Source organism: Phoenix dactylifera, chromosome 16 (genome assembly GCF_051530095.1).
Source record: "Phoenix dactylifera cultivar Ajwa chromosome 16, Ajwa_hap1_PhDact_Kaust_v1.1, whole genome shotgun sequence".
NCBI lineage: Eukaryota > Viridiplantae > Streptophyta > Magnoliopsida > Arecales > Arecaceae > Phoenix > Phoenix dactylifera.
In genome coordinates this window covers 22,808,875-22,830,201 of record NC_143205.1, presented here as the reverse complement: position 1 = coordinate 22,830,201, position 21,327 = coordinate 22,808,875, and the positions used below count along the sequence as shown (strand labels likewise).

The 21,327-nt window shown below is 38.5% G+C and overlaps 2 protein-coding genes and 1 long non-coding RNA gene across 3 annotated transcripts; all 3 read right to left on the bottom strand.

Moving 5' to 3' along the window:
- Window positions 1-2,613: 2,613 nt before the first annotated feature.
- On the bottom strand, window positions 2,614-4,358 carry LOC120104320 (uncharacterized). Its single transcript, XM_088713067.2, has 3 exons — window positions 3,999-4,358; window positions 3,707-3,875; window positions 2,614-3,598 (listed from the first exon to the last, which is right to left on the bottom strand). Exons 1-3 carry the CDS (start codon window positions 4,209-4,211, stop codon window positions 3,579-3,581), a joined length of 402 nt encoding a protein of 133 aa, XP_088569193.2. The 5' UTR covers window positions 4,212-4,358; the 3' UTR covers window positions 2,614-3,578.
- On the bottom strand, window positions 4,355-4,940 carry LOC149751176 (uncharacterized). Its single transcript, XR_016398606.1, has 3 exons — window positions 4,686-4,940; window positions 4,506-4,587; window positions 4,355-4,407 (listed from the first exon to the last, which is right to left on the bottom strand). It is a non-coding gene; the product is annotated as an uncharacterized LOC149751176 (long non-coding RNA).
- A 2,140-nt stretch (window positions 4,941-7,080) lies between these two features.
- Window positions 7,081-21,322, bottom strand: LOC103723567 (beta-adaptin-like protein C). Its single transcript, XM_008814521.6, has 15 exons — window positions 21,078-21,322; window positions 19,359-19,556; window positions 18,152-18,265; window positions 17,802-18,052; window positions 15,770-15,905; window positions 12,402-12,581; window positions 12,215-12,307; window positions 10,928-11,139; window positions 10,747-10,810; window positions 10,471-10,650; window positions 9,835-9,927; window positions 9,350-9,753; window positions 9,036-9,225; window positions 8,742-8,945; window positions 7,081-7,580 (listed from the first exon to the last, which is right to left on the bottom strand). The coding sequence occupies exons 1-15, from the start codon at window positions 21,162-21,164 to the stop codon at window positions 7,284-7,286; spliced, it is 2,703 nt and encodes a 900-aa protein (XP_008812743.3). The 5' UTR covers window positions 21,165-21,322; the 3' UTR covers window positions 7,081-7,283.
- Window positions 21,323-21,327: the final 5 nt, after the last annotated feature.

The following is a 21,327-nucleotide window of genomic DNA, read 5'->3' as shown; positions in this document are numbered from 1 at the left end:
TCTTTCTTGGAGAAAAAAAAAGATTTTGCAAGCTTAAAATGGTATTTTCAGGTCGACACGTGTCCATTAGTGTTCGCGCTGGGAGGTCTGATGGTTCCTGTGGGTAGCGTGGGCACCGAAAGGAATTGAGCTCATTTAAGGCGACAACACTGGGCAGTTAGACAACGTTTTAGCTTTACAAAAAAAGGAAAAGAAAGAAGAGAAAATTCCAAATGAGAATTAATTAGTTCTAAATTATTAAAAGCATTTCATTTTTAAAGGGGGTGTTGGGGAAAGTAGAATATGTCTGACTCATGGGAGACGTAGCGCATTTGCCACCCTTCGTTCTTTACGACTTTTTGGCTTCTGGAAAGGACATCAGCTTCACCACCTCCGGTGAAGGACCCTCGGCTTTGTGACCTTGATCGATTGAATTCCAAAAAGCTCGTAACCGGGGTGTGACTTGGGCTGGATTAACCCGATTTGGTTTAATTGATAACTTGCATAGCTCTTTTCACTCGTCCATACCAGATTCCTGCTTTTAAAACTCGATTAGTGTTGAAGCTAGGTTTAGCTCCAGTTAAAAGCTCGGGCGATCGGCTTAGTTCAAACTCATATCTTATTATGTCGCATGGTGGTTTTGTTTGTCTCGATATTCTCCATATGATTTGGCTTGAATTGAGAATACTCCTCCTAGACCCTAACAAAATCATGCTGGCTAAGCCAAATCCGACTTGACATTGTATTACTACATTTATCTTATATCTAGGTTAGAAATAGTAGGTGAGGTCAGGCTTGTGCTGGGCTGGTTACTTGGTTGAATTCTATGTTACGTTCTTCCATCACATTAAAATTGAATAGGTTAGAGATTGGGTTAGGTTAGATTTGTCTCTAACCAATAACATGAAGTCATCCATCCGAGTTGCACCAGTAGGTCATAAAGGAAAGATCCACAAGCACTAGGTGAACATATTCTCACTGGTAAGTGATTGGATGTTCGTAATGTGTTCAAAAAAAATAGCCCCATGGAAGGTGTGATGGAAGGAGATATGAGACCGAAACGACTCGTATCCATAGCTTTGTTGAAAGAGGGAGACTGAGGAATACATGCAGGACGCGCACTTTCAAAAAGGAGATCACAGGGTGAATGGCTTTTGGAAGTCTAACAAGACTGCGCACAAGACAATCAGACCTATTATGACTTAAGCTAGATTTGCTTCATCCCCAAAAATTTTAAGGCTTATTTGGTTTGCAGAAAAACAGAGGCGGTGGAAAAGTGTGGTCAAAAAAAAAGTAATGAGATATTTTTTGTTTGGTTGGAGTTTTCAGGCCCGTTTAGTTCGAGAAAAAAGAAGCGAGGAAAGTATAGTCAATGGGAAAGTAATGAGATGCCTCTTAATTGGTTGGAGTTTTCTTTAAAAAAAAGAAAAAGTTGTATTTCAATGAAAATATGATTCTCACGTTTCATGAAAAAAAAAATTCTATAAAAAATATGAAAAAATTACTTTTCTAATAAAAAAATGCTTTCCACGAACCAAATAATAAGCTCTTAGAGAGTATTGGATGGCATTTTGGATCGTAAAGTGTTAGAAGAATGTTTAATTAGCATCTTTGACTTGTTTCCTTATTTTTTTATGGATGTACAAGAGCTGAAACAAATAGTATCTGCCACAAATGTAAAGAAAAATCATTAAAATAAAAAATTCTAATATATGGTGCTGTTCTTCCTTCGTAGAGACGTCTGCTTTTCCATTTCGTCACTGTTGTTGCTTACCTACAAAAGTATTGGATGCCGGAGCCATTATAATGAAGAAAAAATTGTCTAAGCTTCCACTTGCGCCAGCTTTCCACGAAAACAATCCATGCTATTGTGATGTGTCCCGAGAGAGACGGGAGCAACCATCAATAATTATTTCAAAATACTAGATTCCTTTTGTCAAATGAATTGCCAGATTCCCTCGATATCTTTTGACTACCTCAATTATGTTATATTTTAAAATAAAAATCTACCAAAAACTTCAGCAGATTAATAGAATCTTCCAACTTCTATACAATCTTGTTTTTTTTTTTTTTCCCCTAATGGAGAGGGAGGCAAAGCCACCCGGCCTTTATTAAAAAAAAAAAGTTTATAGCAACTATTTATAAAGAATTTGCAAGAAGGAAAAATATAAAAGAGCAATAAAAATATCTATACAGTCCCGTCGAGATATAAATTGGGTTGTCCAAAGACTAAATCCAAAGCTTGATCCCAAGACTTACCAGCAGACCAGCATAACTTAACTCAAAGTCTAGCTAAAACCAATCCAAGTCTATTTTATGTGTCTTAAGGTCACAAAATCTAAGTTAAATTGGATGGGATTAGGATTAGGATCAAACAGATTAGAAACCAGCCACATCACTAGCAAGAAGACTACACAAAGTAAAAGAAAACAGAAGACTGCTAGGTTCAAGGAAAATATTCTCGCGGGTGAGTGACGAAATCAAGGTGACTTTTTTTCGTGGAGAGCACGAGGGAATAGCCAAATGGAAGGCGTTACCGAGGATGATGCGAGGATTGAGAAAGCTAGGCAACTCGCCGTGCACTTCCAAAGAAGAAATCAGATGGTGGCGTCGGTTTGAAACTTCAACTTGAGCGTATGTGAGAGACAGTTAGACCTGGAATGACTTGATTGCGAGATATGGTACGCCAAATTGGTCTCGGTCATGGATTTGGTGAACGCCGTCCGATGACCGCTTTGTTATCCGAGAATATTTGGACTTCTCATTCAGCCTTCTTATTGTTTTTTACTACAACGTGAGTGGCACGTACATTAATTTTTAGGAAAAATTATTAATGAATAATCCGTTTTGGAAGAAGACCTGATCATGTGGTTAACAGTCAATGAAAAAGAATTGCATGGATAGAACATGAGATAAAGAGAGGCAGCGTGAGAAGAAAAAGCAGACTGGGTTGAAATGTGAATAGTGAGGAACTTTAGAGAAATTGGTATCATACACTAGATGAGACTTATTTATATGTCTTAAAGATAAAGAGGTGCAAGACATGACAGATACCGAAAAGGAAAGGTAGATCAGTTGCAGAAAGTTATGGTGCAGTTGTTGCCCTAAGTGGCACAGGGCATCTCGAAAATTCAAAGCGCACTAGGTTTAAAATCTAATCTATACTTTCAAAAGTGGTATGCTAGTTTATAAACTCATCTTTCTTTTGAAAAATTATGTACTGCACCGCATGCATCATATGGTCATGCACCATACCAACCAGATCGTCTCATACTTGCAGGCTCCATTTATCATATACTCATCTCGATGATTGGTTCGTAAAAATTAGATGAATAATGCACAATCATGTTGGTGCATGAAGTACAAGATATAATTTGCCTCGTTTTTCTGAAGATGCTGCCCAGCATAAAAATTAGTTACTCATGAAATTTTTCCATCATTGGGAAGTAAACAGGATCACCAAGTGGGTTACTACATGTCCACAATTATATTGCTCTTCCCCAAGAAATTGAAAATCCAAGTAATTTATCAGTTTGATCAAGGCCGCAAGGATCTCAAAGCAGGATCGATCGAAGCTATCCGACTTCTACAGCTTCGCTTCAGAGTTCTAGCACCACAACTGCCAATTGATGAAAAAAATTAAGAAAAGCTCAGACCGAAAGCATTGATAAGTTTCTACCTTACATGAGAGGAGACGCGGGGAAATTAAAGATTTGAAGAAGCTCACAGTCAGAGTCTGTAGTTATCCAACGTCCAGGCCTCACGTACTCTTCGGACTTTGGGCTGGCCAACATATTTGCATCATATTCTGAACTCCGCAAATTACCTGAAAGATTTGAAGTCGAGCAGCTGCCCTCAACCGAAGGATGGCGAACTCTGTTTCGGAAGTACGAGAGCTTCAAAGATGAGAAGGAGAGTAGAGATCAGTACTACGGTTTAACGAGGAAAGGTGAGTAGCTTCAAATCACAGGAGCAAGCAACTAAGATATTGCAGCTTCTTTTCTTTGTTAAATTTTTACCTTCCATCCCCTGCTTCCACTTTTATGGGACTTGGCGGCAGCAGCCCATTTAAGCAGCTCCTTCATATGAGAAACTGCCCTCCTTCGCTCGCCCTTCTGAACTTCTTTGTCGGAGCCATCGCTGCTATCTCCACCATTGGAGGCGGTCGACACAGCATCACATATTGGTAGAACTTTGCAACCCACATTGGTAGAATCTCCCTTGAGGCCCATCCTCAATAAGCAACTCTCAGGGTACCAGAAGGTTTTGATTCCTACAAAGGCTTCTGAGGTGCTTCAAGTGCAATGTGCTATAAAAGCATGTTCTACTGTCACAGTCTTCTCAGTAGAATTGTGAATGTGCTCTTGTTTTCCTCCTCTTATGCACCACCTCGATTAGATATGACCTAATCTCTTCGTTTCACTTCATCTAAGCATTTGATAGCATATAACAATGTCAGTAAAGTCCGGGAAGGTTATACTTTGTTCAACGAACCAAACGAGAAGATTAGTTTCACGAGCTTTTACCTTCAGACTTCCTCTTGCTTCCACTACAAGTAGCAATGACCCCTGAATGGTCATGCGGCGTTTTGAATGGCCATCGCGGGATCTAACATCGAGCAATTCAGAGCAATTTGTAACGTGAGCGAACATGCAAATAGTCATAGTTTAAGCGATCCTAAAAACTAAATTAATCACGAGACTTACCTGCATGTTCTCAAGCTGTTATGTGGTGACAATAGTTATGGCGGGTGCGAATCTTTGGTGGTCAAAGATCACGACCCTGTCAGATTTCTATACAGAAATTCCTCTGTCTCTCATGTCTTGTTCTCTCTATAAGCTATGGATCAAGGAATCGACTGAGAATTAGGATTTATCTAGGTCAAGGTGGTGGGAAGACAGCACAGAACAAGACTAAAGTGGGTTGGCTATCAAGAGGGCATATGAATGCGGTTAGGGGGTGTAAGAGGATGAGATTTGGAGTAGTGGTTTATATATATATATATATATATATATATATATATATGTGTGCGCAATGAGTGGCCATGTGAGGCATATACAAAGGGGCCCATGTACTGGTTTCTTCCTTGGTTCGATCAGCCCTTTTGGGTGGGTGTGTGGGCGCCTTTGAGCCCACATGGGTGACACGCCAGCTGACTTCAGCCATTCCTCCAAATATGGTATTAAAATGCTCGAGACTTTATTATTTTTTGGCAAGCCATGTGTTGGAGTTCCGATTGCTTAAAATTTGGAGGCATTTGGGGCATCCAGGTGTTTCGGATCTTGGTACAGGTGGAGGGTTTTGGTGAGGGAATCAAGGTAGGCGTGGTGATAAAAAAATTATATCCACCGATGCATGCACCATGTACACTGTACCAATCAGGTTGCCTAATTTCTATAAGTCTTATTCATCACGAACTCATTTCGATAATTAGCCCATAAAACTCAGACGTTCTGATTGACAAGGTACACACAACCACATTTGTGCATACTGTGCAATATATGATTTGCCCTGGGGATGAGGACTCTCTCAATTGACTTATCCGAATAGGGATTGTATCTTTTGCGCAAAAAAAGGTTGCACGTTTCCTCACACTAATCCACTGTTGGGTCACGCACCTCATAGATCTTAAAGCAATCTGAACTGTATCATTGATCTGTTGGAATATTTCAAGGACAGTCGAGCAAAGGCTAATGGCTAACCGGAAGGTATTATTTGGGTTCTTTGATCCTGTATAAGTACCCAAGATCTACCCAGCGAATAACCGACGTGAGACTAAACACACACCCGCACGGATCCTCACATACTCCCTCCGTTCAAGCCCTAACGTCCTTGTCAGGCTAAGGGTTCGAATCTATTCAAATCTAATCACAAACACCACGATTGGCCCGTGGTCCGCCCCAATGGATCCGTGCTGCAGTGTCCCCTAGTCCACATAGGTTATGGACCGGGTCCGCTCCAATACCATTTGTAATAACCCAGGACCTCATCCAAAATGGCTAGCCGGAAGGTATTATTTGGGTTCTTTGATCCTGTATAAGTACCCAAGATCTACCCAACGAATAACCGATGTGGAACTAAACATACGCCTGCACAGATCCTCACAAAATTTGCAAGCACTATGCATCGCGCTTCGAATGCGAGGATGTAAAAAGCAACATCAACATCCATCCTCATCATTTTCCCTTTTCTATGATGCCCCAGTTCTAGGGGTATAATGGAGAAAACAACAATTTGCCTATAGCGTTCCAGTCGCATGGATTGGAAGTGTCGAGAGAAGTGGCAGCACAACGCCTGCTTCTTTTATAATTAAATCTCAAAAAATCTAGCAAATCTAAAGTCAAAGATATCAGCAACCTTTTCATGCTTTTAGTGGTTCAAATTTGGAAGGTAAACGAGATATATGAAAAGAAAATAGGACATCTCATCCACCAAGTGTTGAAAGAAAGCCAACCTCCCCCTTCATCATTACCTAATGCTTCTTAACCAAATAATCCGATCAGCTATTCCCAGCCCTAGGAAGGAACTTGCATGAAGTTGTGGAATGAAATACACATGCATTTCTACATGTAACTCTTCACTTGCCTATTATAACTTTCATTTACAATACCACATAAACCACCTGGAGGTAGGAATTATAGATGAACATCTTGCCAATAGTTTAATAAAAAAGAGCAACTCGATTAACTTTCAGTTAACAATTAAAAGCTTTTCAAGCTGGCCAATGGAGAATTTTTTTTTTGTTTGTTTTTCTGGGACCCAAAAAGAAAAATTTTCCTTCCCCCTTCTGCATTGAGAAAATCACAAATTGTTTACAGGCCCAGCTGAACTTACAGAAAAAATGGCTTAAGAAGAATGGACGCGGCCAGCTTTCACCGGTAATGCATTCCATATCCCCGTTGACCGGTGGTTGATTTAAATACACTTTGAGATGCATATAAAGCATCTGAATGGTTGACGCAGAGGGCAAGAAGATTTTATATGAACTGAACTGCTGGGCTCCTAACACGATTCATGCCACTGCCAAAAATTTTCCACCACCAACGAAGGATAGGCAGCTGCTTCCAGAGGGGCGAGCTGTCTGCGTAACAATAGCATGCGTAAAACAATAAAAATAGCTACATTCTTGAAGCAAATTCAAGGTCCTGGGAAGGTCGCCGGTAGCCTAATTTGTATGTTTACAGATTTGTCAGAACCGACTTGCCTAAAAGCAGACAACCCACACGCTTACACTAGGGCAATCCAACTTTTCACTAATTATCAAAAATAAACAATAAATTTTACACAAGTAATAAAAATCTCCGTCACTTCAGAAGAGTCTCCATGGCTTCAAAGAACAGTGGTGCCAGTTCCGGGCTTGGCGTCTTCACTGCACATTTTACACCAGGAACACCGACAACAACCGTAAGCTCTATCAAGAATGGAATACCTCGAGGAATCCTGGCTGACAGATACAATATCTCTTTGTTTGCATTCCTGCGCTTTGCTAGAAAGAACACATTGGATGCAGCTAAATGTTCGATGGTAGCATCAATGCTGTTGACAACACAGTTTGTCAAGTCCTTGGAGACTTCATTTGAATCAGGAAGTGATTTCCATGTCTACATGCGAGCAAGGTAATTGTAAGTACAATAATGTGGATTCCCAATTCCCGAACAGAATTAAAAATGTGATCAGTGGCATTTTCTTTTGCAACTAAATAATCAAATACTTATTTCTATAGAGTAGGTGCGGTAGAAGATGTGCATGTAAGTTGCATTTCAAATAAAACAATATCTTTTTACTATTAAAAAAAGAAAAAAACAGTCTGTACATCAACAAGTACTTGGGTGGTAACTTTACTAGTTCTCTGAAATACTTCTGAAGGGGAACTTCTAATGCATTGAATAGCCCAGCAGTTCTCTTAAAGCTCATTCAAGAGATTTGGCGTGAAAAGGTCATGATCTTTGGGTCCTCATTATTGCATGATTTCAAGCATGAGGAATGCTTCCACGTAAAATAAGAGTGCAACCCAACTACCCTCTCCTTATCAACATTGCGATCCCATTCCCAACCTTACAGTGATCCATGTTTTATAAAAAAAAATAGTGAGATTGGAGATATTTACCTGTCTCTGGTTAATACAAATCCCATTTATTATCAAAACCATCTATTATCAAAACAATCAGCTATCACCTATCATATGCCAATTGCTTGTGCCTACACTAGCAAGAATATTGGAAGCAATAAAACATCCAATATCATAATTTCCACTAAGTGTGCCATAAAAACAACAGGCTTAATTTAAGGGTGGCATTACAATGGCAAAGAAAACGGTAAGTGATAGATACAAAAATGAGTACAAGGAGCCTTTTCCTGGGAAATGGTCTCTGAATTATGATGATCTTCATCTTGAAACTTACCCTTACAACAAGCTCTTACAGAGTTTGTTATGTTCATACATACCACCAGGCAATACCACTTATGACAGTCAAAACTAACACTTAATTTGGTTGGTGTGAGCGCCCGGAAATGGTTCCAATTAGTAGCAAGCATTTCCTAGTGTACATATTAGCATTATCTAAGAGAGGTTATTGGCACAGTGATATAGTTGGCTGGCTGCAGTAGGAACATATCAACTTGAACCAAAACCAACATAGATTGAAAATTGACATCTTAAACCACTGAATAAATTATTAGATCCATATCAGTGATGAAATTTTGGATGGCATGATCCAAATTGTTAAGAAGGAAAAACAGTCACCAATCCTAAAATCACTCACCTCCAGAAAATTTGTACGCTCCATTCTACCATCTTCCACAAAGAACACATGCAATGAGATTTTATCATTGAAATACCAGACTGGCTGCTCATTATTTTTCACTGCAACCTGCAGAAGTGAGGTTGGAGGCCCAGGTGATACATTCTGGAAGAGAACCATAGGTAGAAGGGTCCTGGCCGATGCACCAGGTTGCAATGGAGGGACCTAACAAAAAAAAAAAAAGAATGCTCAAATACATTTTAAGCTTTGTCCAATCAATATCTTAAGTATAAGGGTTCTAGGCAACATAATCACCTGTAGAGGTCCAGCAGCTGCAAGACCAAATGTATTTTTGTTAAATTGTATCATGAACCCATCTAGCACAGCCTGTGAGTAGTTCTCAAACAATAAACCATAAAATATTTGGCCATCACGCCGCATAAGTTGTGCACTTATTTGTAGACCTTGACCAGTTGACGAGGGTAGTAAAACAGGCAAAGGAGGCCTGCAACAACAATTAAAACAATTACTACATTGACAAGCAGGAGGTTAATCAATATTGTAGAATGCAATGGAATTGCTGAAAGGAAAATGCAGAAACAGAAATCATGTAAGTTAACCATCCTCACCCTGAAGGTGGTGTTGCTGGCTGGTCAGCAGGTACAATGGCATTATCCAGACCTATCAAATCGCCAAGTAAATCAGGCATAGGAGCAGCAGGTGAGGATGCTGGTGCTGGCACTGGATGGCTTGTAGAGGTATGTGGAACAGTAGTTGTACTAGAGGGGGCAGGTGCACCATCAACTGCATGAGAAGGTGACTCAGAATACCCTGTTTCGGCCCCATCAGGATACTCATCATCATCTGGTCTAGGTGCAGCTTTGGCACGGGTTACAAATGCATCTGGAGGCTTATGATAGACAGAAGATAGGGTAGCAATGTTCGCAAGGAGCTCATCAAGAAGTGAAGGATCAAGTTGGTTTGAATCATCGCTGATTACTGGCTTCTCAGCTAAAACAACATCTTTAGCAGCCTGAGAAAAAGGAAAAAAATCATACTCACCAAATAATATGGCACTTTGAAAATCAACAACAATACAAAGGGCTTACCATACCTCAGGATCAGTAGAAAGAAGGCGCCAATATATGTAGGCACGATCACGCAAATCAGGATTGTCAGTCTCCACAGTGGCATTATTAAGAACAGCCTACAGCACATGAATGCATGCAAATTAGAGTGTTAAATAATAAACAAAGCAGCTTTTTGTAGTTACATATTAACCTTCACACAAAGGTCTATAGAAATTAATGAATGTTTTCCATGGATAAGCAAAAAATGTACATTTGCTACCAAAAAAACATTCTATGTCAATTGCCAGTAACATTGTCCAGAAGAACAGGGGGGAAAGGACGTCTAGAATTCTAGACTTCTTAGAGAGGATTGTACGAGAAATAATAATGATTAATTTATAAAAGAATGCCTTCTGAGAATTGAAAGATCACATAGCTGCGGAATCTATGAGAAGATGAGCATTCCCTTCTCATCCTAAGTGACAAGTATAATCTGTCCTGAAAATGCATGCAAAGCTCCAATGAAATTGGAATGAAAGGAAAGTGCAATGAGAAGCATGTTCTTGCACAATAGTGATATTGCCTTGTTGATACAAAGCTCAACATATAATTTTTATTAGCAATATAGCAATGCCAATTAAGTTCAAATCATGTGAACATAAGAAATAAATACAGGAAACCTGAATCATCTGCTGTGGGCCTTCAGTTGGCTTCTTAAGAAACAACTTGACTGTTGCAGTAAGCAACTGCAGTTGCACAAGCGCAGGCTCTTCTGGAAAGCTTTCTAGAAAGCTCTCAAGGAGCTCATCAGCATTGTCAATTCTTTCTGCATATTCCCCAATTATCCAGATCATTGATGCCTGCAGCAAGAGAATCAAGGCAGAAATTAAAATACTAAATACACTATTTGAGAACATAAACTGTTTTCCAATTAATCTTCAAGGATGAGCCTTCACCTTAGCTTCTGGCTCATCTAATGTGTCTAAACTCTCGCAGAGAGTTGCAATGATGGATTCATAGCTGCAAATAGAAATTACAATGCATAATAAGATCTGGAGTTATAAATCAGTCGATGCAATCCGGTGTTAAAAAAGAAAGCAGGGCAACCACAACAAGCATTAAATAACCCACACTCACGTGTTTGGATAACGCCTGAAAATGTCCTTGATGACAATGATAGCCTCCTGCACAACATAATTTACTTTTATCTTTATGAGCTCAAGCAACACGCTGATGCACCGCTCAGCAGCTCTCTCTAACTTTATGGCACAGCGGCCAATCGCACGTACAGCTTTCCTAACAAAATCTACATCTACTTCTGTAGCATACTCTTTGAACTCCAACAGAACCTGAAAAGAAAATCATTAATTTATGTAAAAAAAGGTAGTTCAAAAATTTCCAAGCCTTTAGTGGACAAATATTACTACAGATACAGAAGCCTCAAAAACGAATATAAAAAAAAAAAAGAAAAAAAAAAGAAAAAAGAATGAAAAGCTAGTTAAACTTGTAGTGTTGATAACACACTTGATCAAAATATAGTTATGTCATATGTCAACAGTCATCAACTAAAGGTTCCTTTCAGGATCTTACATGTTTGTAAGGAACATGTTTCAGTAAAGGCCCATTGGAGGACACATAAAAATTTTTCTAACAAAATGTTAGAAACCTTTTAACTAAATGTTAAAAACCTGGCACAACTACAAGAGGCATGTCTTCAATCAAGACCTTAGATTAAAACTAGGAGCAGAAATAGGATATATAGAGGAAATAGATTGTAATAGAACTTGAGTTAGATGAAGTGGAGAGGGGCATCTAGAATATTACATGATAAGCACATGCCGTAAAGATTTAAGAAAAATTTTACAGAACAATAAAGCCTACAATATGTTATGGCTTGGAGTGTCGGGCAATAACGAATCTACAAAAAAATAAGTGAAGTGTAATAGATACGAGAATTTGAAGTATGGTAGATATGAGAATTTTAAGTTGGATGTGTGGTAAAAACTAGAAAGGATAGATCAAGTAGAGGAGCTGTAGGAGCTACAATTAAGGATAAAGTGATGGAAAATCGATTAAGATGATATGGCATATACAACGAGGATCTTAGAAGGCCCCGGTAAGGAGGGTATTTTATTTTGTGTTGAAAGTCGTAAAAAAAGGAGAAGACACAAGTAACATGGATAGAGGTTGTGATAAGGAGAAGCTAATGCAAAAGGTGGACCTAAATAGGAATACTTTGTGAATAAGGATCCATAAATTTGGCATCAAATAGTTGCGAAAGATGGGTGCAATTTATATAGATAGTAGTTTCATCTACAACATTCCTCTTACCATAAGAGACAAAACTTGTGCATAATATGATTAAAAAAGCATGTAATTAATTAAACTTTTTCATTGGATATCACATAAGTGTTTTATTAGTACCTGGTCTATGTTCCGGTCAGAGGCAAGCTTTATCATAATCTCCAATTTCTCCATCTTAACATAAATTGGATCATTGTACTTGCAGAAGAAAACCTATAAACAATTTATTCAAAACAATGAAATACTGTATCAATAATTTAGATGAAGAATTAATTGAGAATTCAATAGAACATTCATCTAATTTCACCTTAATTTCATGTGCAAGTATTGTAGGCCGTTTCTGTACAATAAGATTGATGTTTCGTAATGCCACGTACTGTATTTCAGGTTCTGCAGAAAGAAGTGTTACTAGAGGAGGTGCCATTTTCTTGCAAAGATTTCGGACCACATCAGTACTGGTAATAAGTTCCATCTGCTGAAGGATCATCTGCAGAAATCAAGTTCATGACATCATAAATTATGCAAATGGCATGTAAAAAAGCATAACCTTCACTTGAGATAAACCAACAGATGTTCCATATTCTACCTTTATATAATTAAGTGAGATGTTGCATTTCCAACATTCTCTTCTAGTTCACTTCAAAAAGGACCAAAAAAGAAATTTTATGGATTTATGGATTTACAATTATCTATTAAAGTTCTCATTCTTTGGGAAAGTTAAGACCTTGCCTATCTGCTACAACAATGCAATCTTTTAAAACGATCCATACCAATGAATGTTTTCTTCTCTTCCCAACCTCTATAAATTATTTTCAAGAAAATTCAATTTTCTCGTATCAAAGATTAAATGAGCTTCATCATTCCCATATTTGCCTGTTGTACCGCACAAGAAATATATATATATTCATGACAGTCACCCACACATTTGTCTAATATAATAAATGGCTTGTCAATCTTCTCTTTCTGAGTACCTGCCATCTCCAAACCCTCTTAGACAAAATTGACTTACAACGGATAACTCTGCAAATCAGGTTTCCATCATCTCCACTTAGAAGTCATCTACACCTCTTCATATCAACTCTTACTGTAATGTATACTTCCTTCCACTGAAACATTGCCTCGAAACAATGACGTTAATCCATAGGCAAGAAAAAAATAAAAAATGGATAAGTCCCCAATTTATGTGATCATCAAGGATAATCTAATAATAGACCCTTTCCCACCTTATCACTCCAAAACCTAGGTGACCTCATGAGCATGTGCAAGATACAACTCCATGAAATTTAATAAGTGGAAAAATATGAGCTTTCAACAATGCACTTGCTCTTGTAATATCCCTCTGCAGGCTCTCCACCTAAATAGAGTCCCATTATCCCTCTGTCAACCCCCAAAACCCTAATGATTTAATGATGAAATTATTAGTGATTTTGCAAGTTGTAGATTAATATAAGGGCAGCAATAATGAGAATCATAATGTTATTTTGATGTTTACAAAACCATGAAGGCCATATCGAAGTACCAATGCAATTAATAAAGTCAATCAAGTAAATAGACACTCAAGAAAAAGAGAAGTGATACACTCTCGATACATCCTACAATCTTGATACATTCATGATACACTCATCTACAATATTTAATATGACCTTCAAGAACTCATCCAAGGATAACTCTACTAGAAGAACTTGAGAGAAAATCTAATTTTCAGTTTGACCAAACTAAGAGTGAAGTTTTCTTCATAAGGGGTATTTTCGTATTTTTGTTAGTAAAAAGAAATGAAATTTGAATGTGCTATACTTCATCAATTTAGTTGGAATATCTTTTTATTACTTCAATATGCTAAAGTAACCTTCAAGTGCAGAAAAACAGAGTTAGAGTCGACCCCAAGTAGTTTGGAGTCGACCCTGATACATTTGGCACGACTTGGCACGATGTGGCGCACCCTTAGAACACTTGGTACAGAGTTGGAGTTGACCCTAGAAGTAATGGAGTCGACCCTGGCATGTTTTGGTACACTCTGGCACAAAATGGCACAAATGGCATAGAGCTTGGGTCGACCCCAAGAAATCATAAGTCGACCCCAGGTTGAGTCGACCCCAAGACAGGATGAGCCGACCCCACCTGAAAGAGCTAGAAAAGCAACTCTCTGGAATTCCTGAGAGGGTTGACCCCACTGAAGCTTGGATCGACCCCAAGAAAGCATGAGTCGACCCCAGCCTGAAGAGTCAGAAAATCAAGTCTCTGAAATCCCTTAGAAGGTCGACCCCAGAAAAGTTTGAGTCGACCCTACTATAGCTCCAGTCGACCCTAAGAAAAGTTGAGTCGACCCCAACCCCGAATGACAGAAAAACAAGTCTCTGAAAACCCTGAGAGGGCCGACCCCAGCCAAGCTTGAGTCGACCCTACTGTAGCTGGAGCCGACCTCAGAAAAACATGAGTCGATGCCAGTCTGTGAAACAGTAACTTGGGTCGACCCCAGATTTGCTTGGGTCGACCCTAGCACGACTGACAGCATAACGGCTAGTTCTGCAGAAGTACATTTTGAGTCTCCAACGGCTAAAAACGGCTAGTTTCTCCATTCCAACAGCAACGGAATGACTATTAGAGGTTGGGGAAGTATTTAAGATGCACTATTCATCAGGAAAAAGAATCTTTTGCAAAAATCAAGAGTGCATTCAAGAGAAAAGAAAGTCCAAGTGTCTTCATCAATTGTGCTTCATTCAAATTCTGAAAAAAGGTAGTTGAGCAGTCTTCAAGTGTATTCAAGAGCTCTACCAACCCCTTGAGGAGTGAAGCAACATTGGCAAAGAAGAGAAGAGCAATCTACAAAGCGATAAATACTTTCTTAACTCTTCTTTAAGTGCATTATTGTATTACTTGCTCATTTAGGAGCTTTAAACTCTCTCTTTCATTTCTTGTAAGATTTGTTGGTGAGCCCGCAAGACCAACGGTGTAGGTTGTTGGTGAGTCCGTAAAACTAACGGTTAGGTTATTGGTGATCCCGTAAAACCAATTGTAAGGTTGGATTGTGAGCCCGGTAAAACAATCCAACTGTAATCCACGGGATTATAGTGAATTCCTAAGGGAACGCTTGGGGAGTGGACGTAGATGCTTAGGAGAGCACCGAACCACGATACTTCTTGTGTATTTGCATTGTGTTCTTTTTAATTCCACTGCACCTATATAATTTGCATAAGCTAAATTATTCATAAATCTATTATCTTAAGTAAGCTCCTAAAAATTTAGAAAACCCAATTTATCCCTCCTCTTGGATTGTTATCTTGGGCAACAAACTATAATCTCCTAGGTGAATCCAAGTATAGACAAAAACTTGAAAATTGTTGTCTACTCTACCATAACATCCTATTAAACATATCATTAGTTGCAAATTAGCCCACCATGTTCATATACTGTAGGTGAATTCTCATAACCATTTTATTCAAGCATTTAAATGCAACCATATGAATGATTTTTCAAAGAGAACAATACAAAATGCTATTCAAAATGCACGCCAGTTAAGCTTCAATCGATTAAAACTAAAATTGTTACATTTAAGATTCATCATGATGCTATACCAAAAATATGCCATAACTGTTTTTTATGTACCAATCAGTTATTCACATTTCCCACTAAAAGTACAAACAGATTCTCTAAGAAAAAATGGAAAAGTATACATACTTTGACAGCAGAAAGCACAACTGCACAGTTTGCATGCTGGAGACGTGGCGTAACTCTTTCCACTATGTTCTCAGCTTCACGGGCATCAGATGCTTTGTACCTTGATATGGCATCCAAAATGAAAACCTGACCCCATCTGCAGAACAATTAGATCCTCCTCATAATTTAGTTTTCAGCAGCTATAGAACAGAAACACACCTTCACAGCAGAAAAAGGTAGAGGGTTTAATGCTATACATGGTTGGTGTTTTCCAAAAACAATTCACAATATTATTACATAGATTTTGAGAAGGTGAAGGGGAAAAAAACTCAAGCCAACACAAAAAATGTACATCATAGTAGGAATCAATGGGGAAGCACCTCATTCTGTACCCCCAAAAAAGGGGAAAACACCTTATTCAAATGGATGTTCCTGTAAAAAATGATTTGAAATTTTAAATACCATGTGTATTAAAACTATCAGACCATGAGTTAAACATTTAAGAATTATTTTTAGGAAACTGACTAGTTATATGTAAATGTGTGCTTTTAAGTTTTCTGTTCTGGTTAAAATCATGACTTCTTAGTTTTTACTATATTCTGATGGAAAATTTGTATTTCAAGTTTTTAAGTAGTCATGATATTTCACATATGTAATCATTTATTCGCAATTTTTGAACATAGATTCATGCAACATAATTAAGAAATAAGGCACATCGAACAATTTATAATCAACAAGTTTCAAACATCAAACGAATTCCCCAATGAGGTTACCTGTTGATACTAATTGTCTGGAAAACTCAACTTTAGACAAAAAAAAAATTGTTTGCATCTTTCCTCTTTTCCCGTTTTAATAATGTAGCATCTTATTATGAATGAGAAGGCAAACCTATGTGCAATAATAAGATTCCTCTATTGTGGCATGGGTTTCACAGGTTCAAAATACGGAATTAACCTCTCTGCATGTGAGGGCAAGGTTGCGTACATCCAACCTCCCTCAGACCCACAGTAATGGGAGCCTCATGCACTGGAAAGCCCTTTTCAGTCTATTATTACAAATATTACAATGTCTTTACCATTTTTGCTTTTTGTACATGTTTACCTGTGATACTCCCATTGCCACATGAAGGTTTTAATTCTTCATTAACTTAGCAGGAAAACCAGATGTCAGAGAATCTGACAGCATCAGATCATCATGGACCAACACAAATAGCTAGGTTTAAGCATGTAGCAAAACTTACAAGTTTGTGAATTACAAAAGTTCATAAAACTTATCACTCCAAAATATGTTAAATTTATTGAAACACACATATCTGCAAGACTACAACTGCTGCTGACTATCTACCATATTGACTTTGCATGAAGATCCTTCTATGTGCAATTATCAGCTATATCCAAAGGTACCGTGCAGTTCTAGCACATGTGAGTACCTCTCTCTACCCAAGTGACCGCAGGACACTTGCACATTAGATCATGTGTCGCATTTTGGTATATTCTTAAATAAAATGCACACTTTTGCAAGCATGTATGATATATGCCTAATTGGATACCTAAAAAAAGGCACAAAACGTAAAATGGGAATGCATTTATCAAATGTACAGGAAACAAACCATGACTGACGGGACTGCAGCCATCTAGCTAATGCACCTTACTCCTGACTAAACATGTACACATCACAAGCCCAATAGTTACACAAGCATAAAATATTGATTATGAAGGTACATTTACATGGATACCATAGAACTGATGCCATAAAATGGATAAATAAACTGGCATGGATTCATGCCAACATATTGATTATATAGGCAAATTTAACCAGCTATTCCAATTCTGGTTTTTTTTCACATGGGAGTAACTGTTAATAATGAGTAATCAACATATTCACAGGAGGGACAGCATTCATGCATTAGTGATCATTATAAGAATTGCAGAAAATCTGCAATCAAATAAGCCCATGAATAAATAGCACAGGATTGCAGACAAATGCTTCCGTAAACTACTTTCAGCAAGACAGTGACAATACATGAAACCAGCTTTTCTATGCATAAACTTACTCAATACATTCATTCAATGCAGTCAGGAGTTTCGAAAGAGTATGACTGGTGATCTCAAAGATTGGTCTGCTACTACAGTCTTGGATCTCTGCAAGCGCTGCAACTGCATTTGCTACCACCATCGGATTATTATCAGATATCAAGTCCTTGAGATTCTCAAGGAATCCCCTGTCTTCCACTAACTCAGCATTTATATCATAAAGCTTAGCTACACAAATGGCTGCAGTCTTTCGAACATAAGGATCATCATCCTGTATAAATTAAATTAAATTATAACTCATAATAAAAAAAAGTGATGCTGAACAAAGAATGACACAGGTAATTATATATGTGAAGGATCACAAAGGGACCTTGAGGCATCTCTGAAGAGGATCGCATAGATATTCTGTAATTTTGTCAACACGAATGCATCCCATTGTCCTCACAGCCAAAGCACGAATCAGCGGATTGGGATCTTGTGAATCCTGCAGAGACGATTTAGCATCTCAGATATAATTGCAATTAAATTTAAGAAAGGTTGGAAACTTTGTTGCAAAGAATCATTATCCACATTTCCAAGAAGTTCCCATCACGTCCAATTATAACGAGCATATATCAAGTGCAACCTTGAAAAGCAAAATTGAGGGCTTGAAGCACCAATTGCTGATCTGTTTTATCCAGGGTTACAGCATCGCAAAAGATCACCACTTAGCAAGGACTGGCACTAACAAAAATAATCTAGAGGGTTTGCATTGACCAAACAGTTGGCTAGTGATGACTAGGCTATCTGTTCACAGGATATTTACAGCATCAAGCAACCATGAACAAAATTCTGCCAAATGAGCCACTATCTCAACATAGTTATAGCTAGAATGTGAAGCATTCCAACATTTCTCACATCATATCTTCCACTTGTCAGACCTAGATAGTTGTCAAAAGGTGTGTTAGGTATCACAGTAGAGGGAGACAAAAAGTAGGCCATTGCTCGAGAAAAGAGTTTTCACCATCAAGTTAACAAATGAAAAACCATACCATTAGATGGCGGCATAGCTTTGTCAATGATGACATTATTTAAAAAAACTTGTTGATAATTTGTATAGTGGCATAATAACTGTTTGCAGTGCTCAATGGATTGATAAACACTCAACTACTTTCCTCTCATCAGATAGACATTCAATTACAAACATGAATTACGTAATGCATCAAATGCATTACTATCACAATTTATTGTGTATATTTGCCTCTTATGACATTCATATCTTTTTTTATTTTTGAGTAATTCTTCGTATTTAGTAACTTTCCGTATCTCCAAATTCCACTAATTATCTCCTCTTCTTGTACATCAAGGATGGAACTACAGTTACAAAGCTATATGTTGAATGCATTGCTCTGAACATTCAAACAGATGCTCAAACACAGTATTTTTCTAATTACACTGTCAGACCATTCAAAGTTAATTATATATCGAAAAGACATCCAGTGTCGAACATTCAAAAACTGGTGATGCATAGCCACTAAAATATCCTGCTGCATATAACACTTCGTGACTATATCCATAGCAAGTAGAATATATTTTACCTTCACAAAAGTATTCACAGCAAGTATGGCTAGATCAGGTTGGCTTTTAGCATAGTTTATAAGATATAAATAAACGAGTTTCTTCAGCTCCAAGTTCTCTGTTTGCATGCAGTTGACAACATCTGTAAACAATGATGATACATCTTTTCCAACAGTCATTGCAGCAATCACTTTCTTCACTGCATCTTTTCTTTTGTCCTGTAAAGGAGATTAGATAATGTCAGCTTCTAATGATCAACCACCCAAACATTTTCATCCCTTAATCAAACTAAAATCACATAATGAAAAAAAAAAGGACTGAACTGAAGCAAGCCTAACAAAACTTAAGGTCACAAAGCATATAGCCATATCCTGTTTCTGTAGATTGCACGGTGCAATATTTCCTTACTTGTTTTTCACCATGTAAAATTATCCAATCAACAATCAAGTGTTAGCATGATTGTCATATAAATGCTTGTTCAATAGTGCTGATAGTATATATCCAACAAGGGAACCTCACAGATAAATAATGCAAAGAACAGATTGGGGAGGTTGTTTAATGTATGGCATAGCATCCAACAAGTCCTGGTAGGGGCTTAGTTACAGCTTTGTCTACGTTCTATATGAGAAGTTCCATCGCCATGGGCTTTTCACATGCTGCCAATGTCAAATCTTAAAAGCCATAAACAAGTATAGAAGACAAGGGAATGACAAAGGGGCATAGGGATGGTTTATTCTACAAGCATACCAGCTCAAAATAGCACATGGATCAACCGCATCTGAGCACATTAGTTTGCTGGGAGCCAATTCTATATTAAGAGTTAGCCTTCTCTTTTCTAATAAGTCAAACACCTCGGGAAACCTAAAATACTATTCAATACCATGCAAAAAATCTAACGACAATAACTGAACAATCCTTTCTTTGCCCCCTTTGCCATCCCCCCTCTTCCCGGTCAATATAGATGGGAAGGAGACCGACACTCGCATGGCGCCTGCGGAGACGGCAGCAACGAGCTCAGGAAACTGAACAGCGAGGAAAGGGAAGGGAAGGACGGAGGCGGGAAAGGACACGCAATAGAAAAATACTAAATGACTTCAGGCGGTTTTTCTTTTGGGCAGCTGTTCAAATTAAAAAGAAATTCTTTAAATCCTATACGGATATCATACAACTTAGACACAACATTCTTCCTTCAAACTTCTTTTTCCACTTTTTTCCAGCCTTCTGCAACCATCTTAGAGGGGAAAAAACATGAAGCACATCGGAGAATTCAACCAAGAACACTAACTGTTCGCCACAAAAAAAGCTTTCCTTTTTCGGACACTGAAGAAGACGTCGTGTTATTGACATTTTCTGCATCATCTTGGAGAATAACAGAAAAGAATAGTCCTCCTAATTACCCGTGGTGAAATCTTTGTTAAGCTTATTCTACATGCCATCATAATATCACACGGTTTGTTAAGATCGAATTTACCCGGAGTGAAACCCAATTAGATGAAAATAGGAAAGAAGACTACGAGTTCACCGCCCAAGTTCGCCGATCGCGATAGCCAGACAAGAACCAGAAAGACTCCAATCAGAGAAGAATGGATCTGAAGGCATCTATGTTGCATAAGGGAACGGGACGGTAGAAACCCTAATTCAATTCAACCGCGGGGGGGGGGGGGGGGGGGGGGGGGGGCGAGAGAAGGGAGGGAAGAAAGGGGACGAAGAAGAAGAAGAGGGAGGGGAACCATATCGACCTTGTACTGGGAATTGAGCTCCTCCTTCAGCTCGGGGATCTCTCCCTTCTTGGTAGTGGAGAAGTACTTGGAGTCGTGGCCGCTCATCGTCGCCGCCTTCCTCCGTACGCCGGCCGCTTTCTTTTCTCCTCTCTTTTTCTTTTTCTTCTACCTCTTCTTTGGCTCGGGGCGGTGAGGAAATGGGATGGGGTTCGCCGGTGTGTTGTACCAGGGAGCTCAAAAGCCGGGATGAGAAAGTCCAGTCTAATGA

Bases quoted from the DNA above. Each gene is read 5' to 3' on its own strand.
- LOC120104320 (XM_088713067.2), bottom strand. From the start codon at position 4,211: ATGGGCCTCAAGGGAGATTCTACCAATGTGGGTTGCAAAGTTCTACCA. The intron at 3,876-3,998 runs GTAAAAATTTAA...TCATCTTTGAAG, and splicing joins GTGGAAGCAGGGGATGGAAG to CTCTCGTACTTCCGAAACAG. The intron at 3,599-3,706 runs GTGAGCTTCTTC...ATCAATTGGCAG, and splicing joins GATAACTACAGACTCTGACT to TTGTGGTGCTAGAACTCTGA.
- LOC103723567 (XM_008814521.6), bottom strand. From the start codon at position 21,164: ATGAGCGGCCACGACTCCAAGTACTTCTCCACTACCAAGAAGGGAGAG. The intron at 19,557-21,077 runs GTCGATATGGTT...TCTCCTTTACAG, and splicing joins AGCTCAATTCCCAGTACAAG to GACAAAAGAAAAGATGCAGT. The intron at 8,946-9,035 runs GTGATTATGTTG...TTTTTTTGTTAG, and splicing joins CAGCTGCTGGACCTCTACAG to GTCCCTCCATTGCAACCTGG.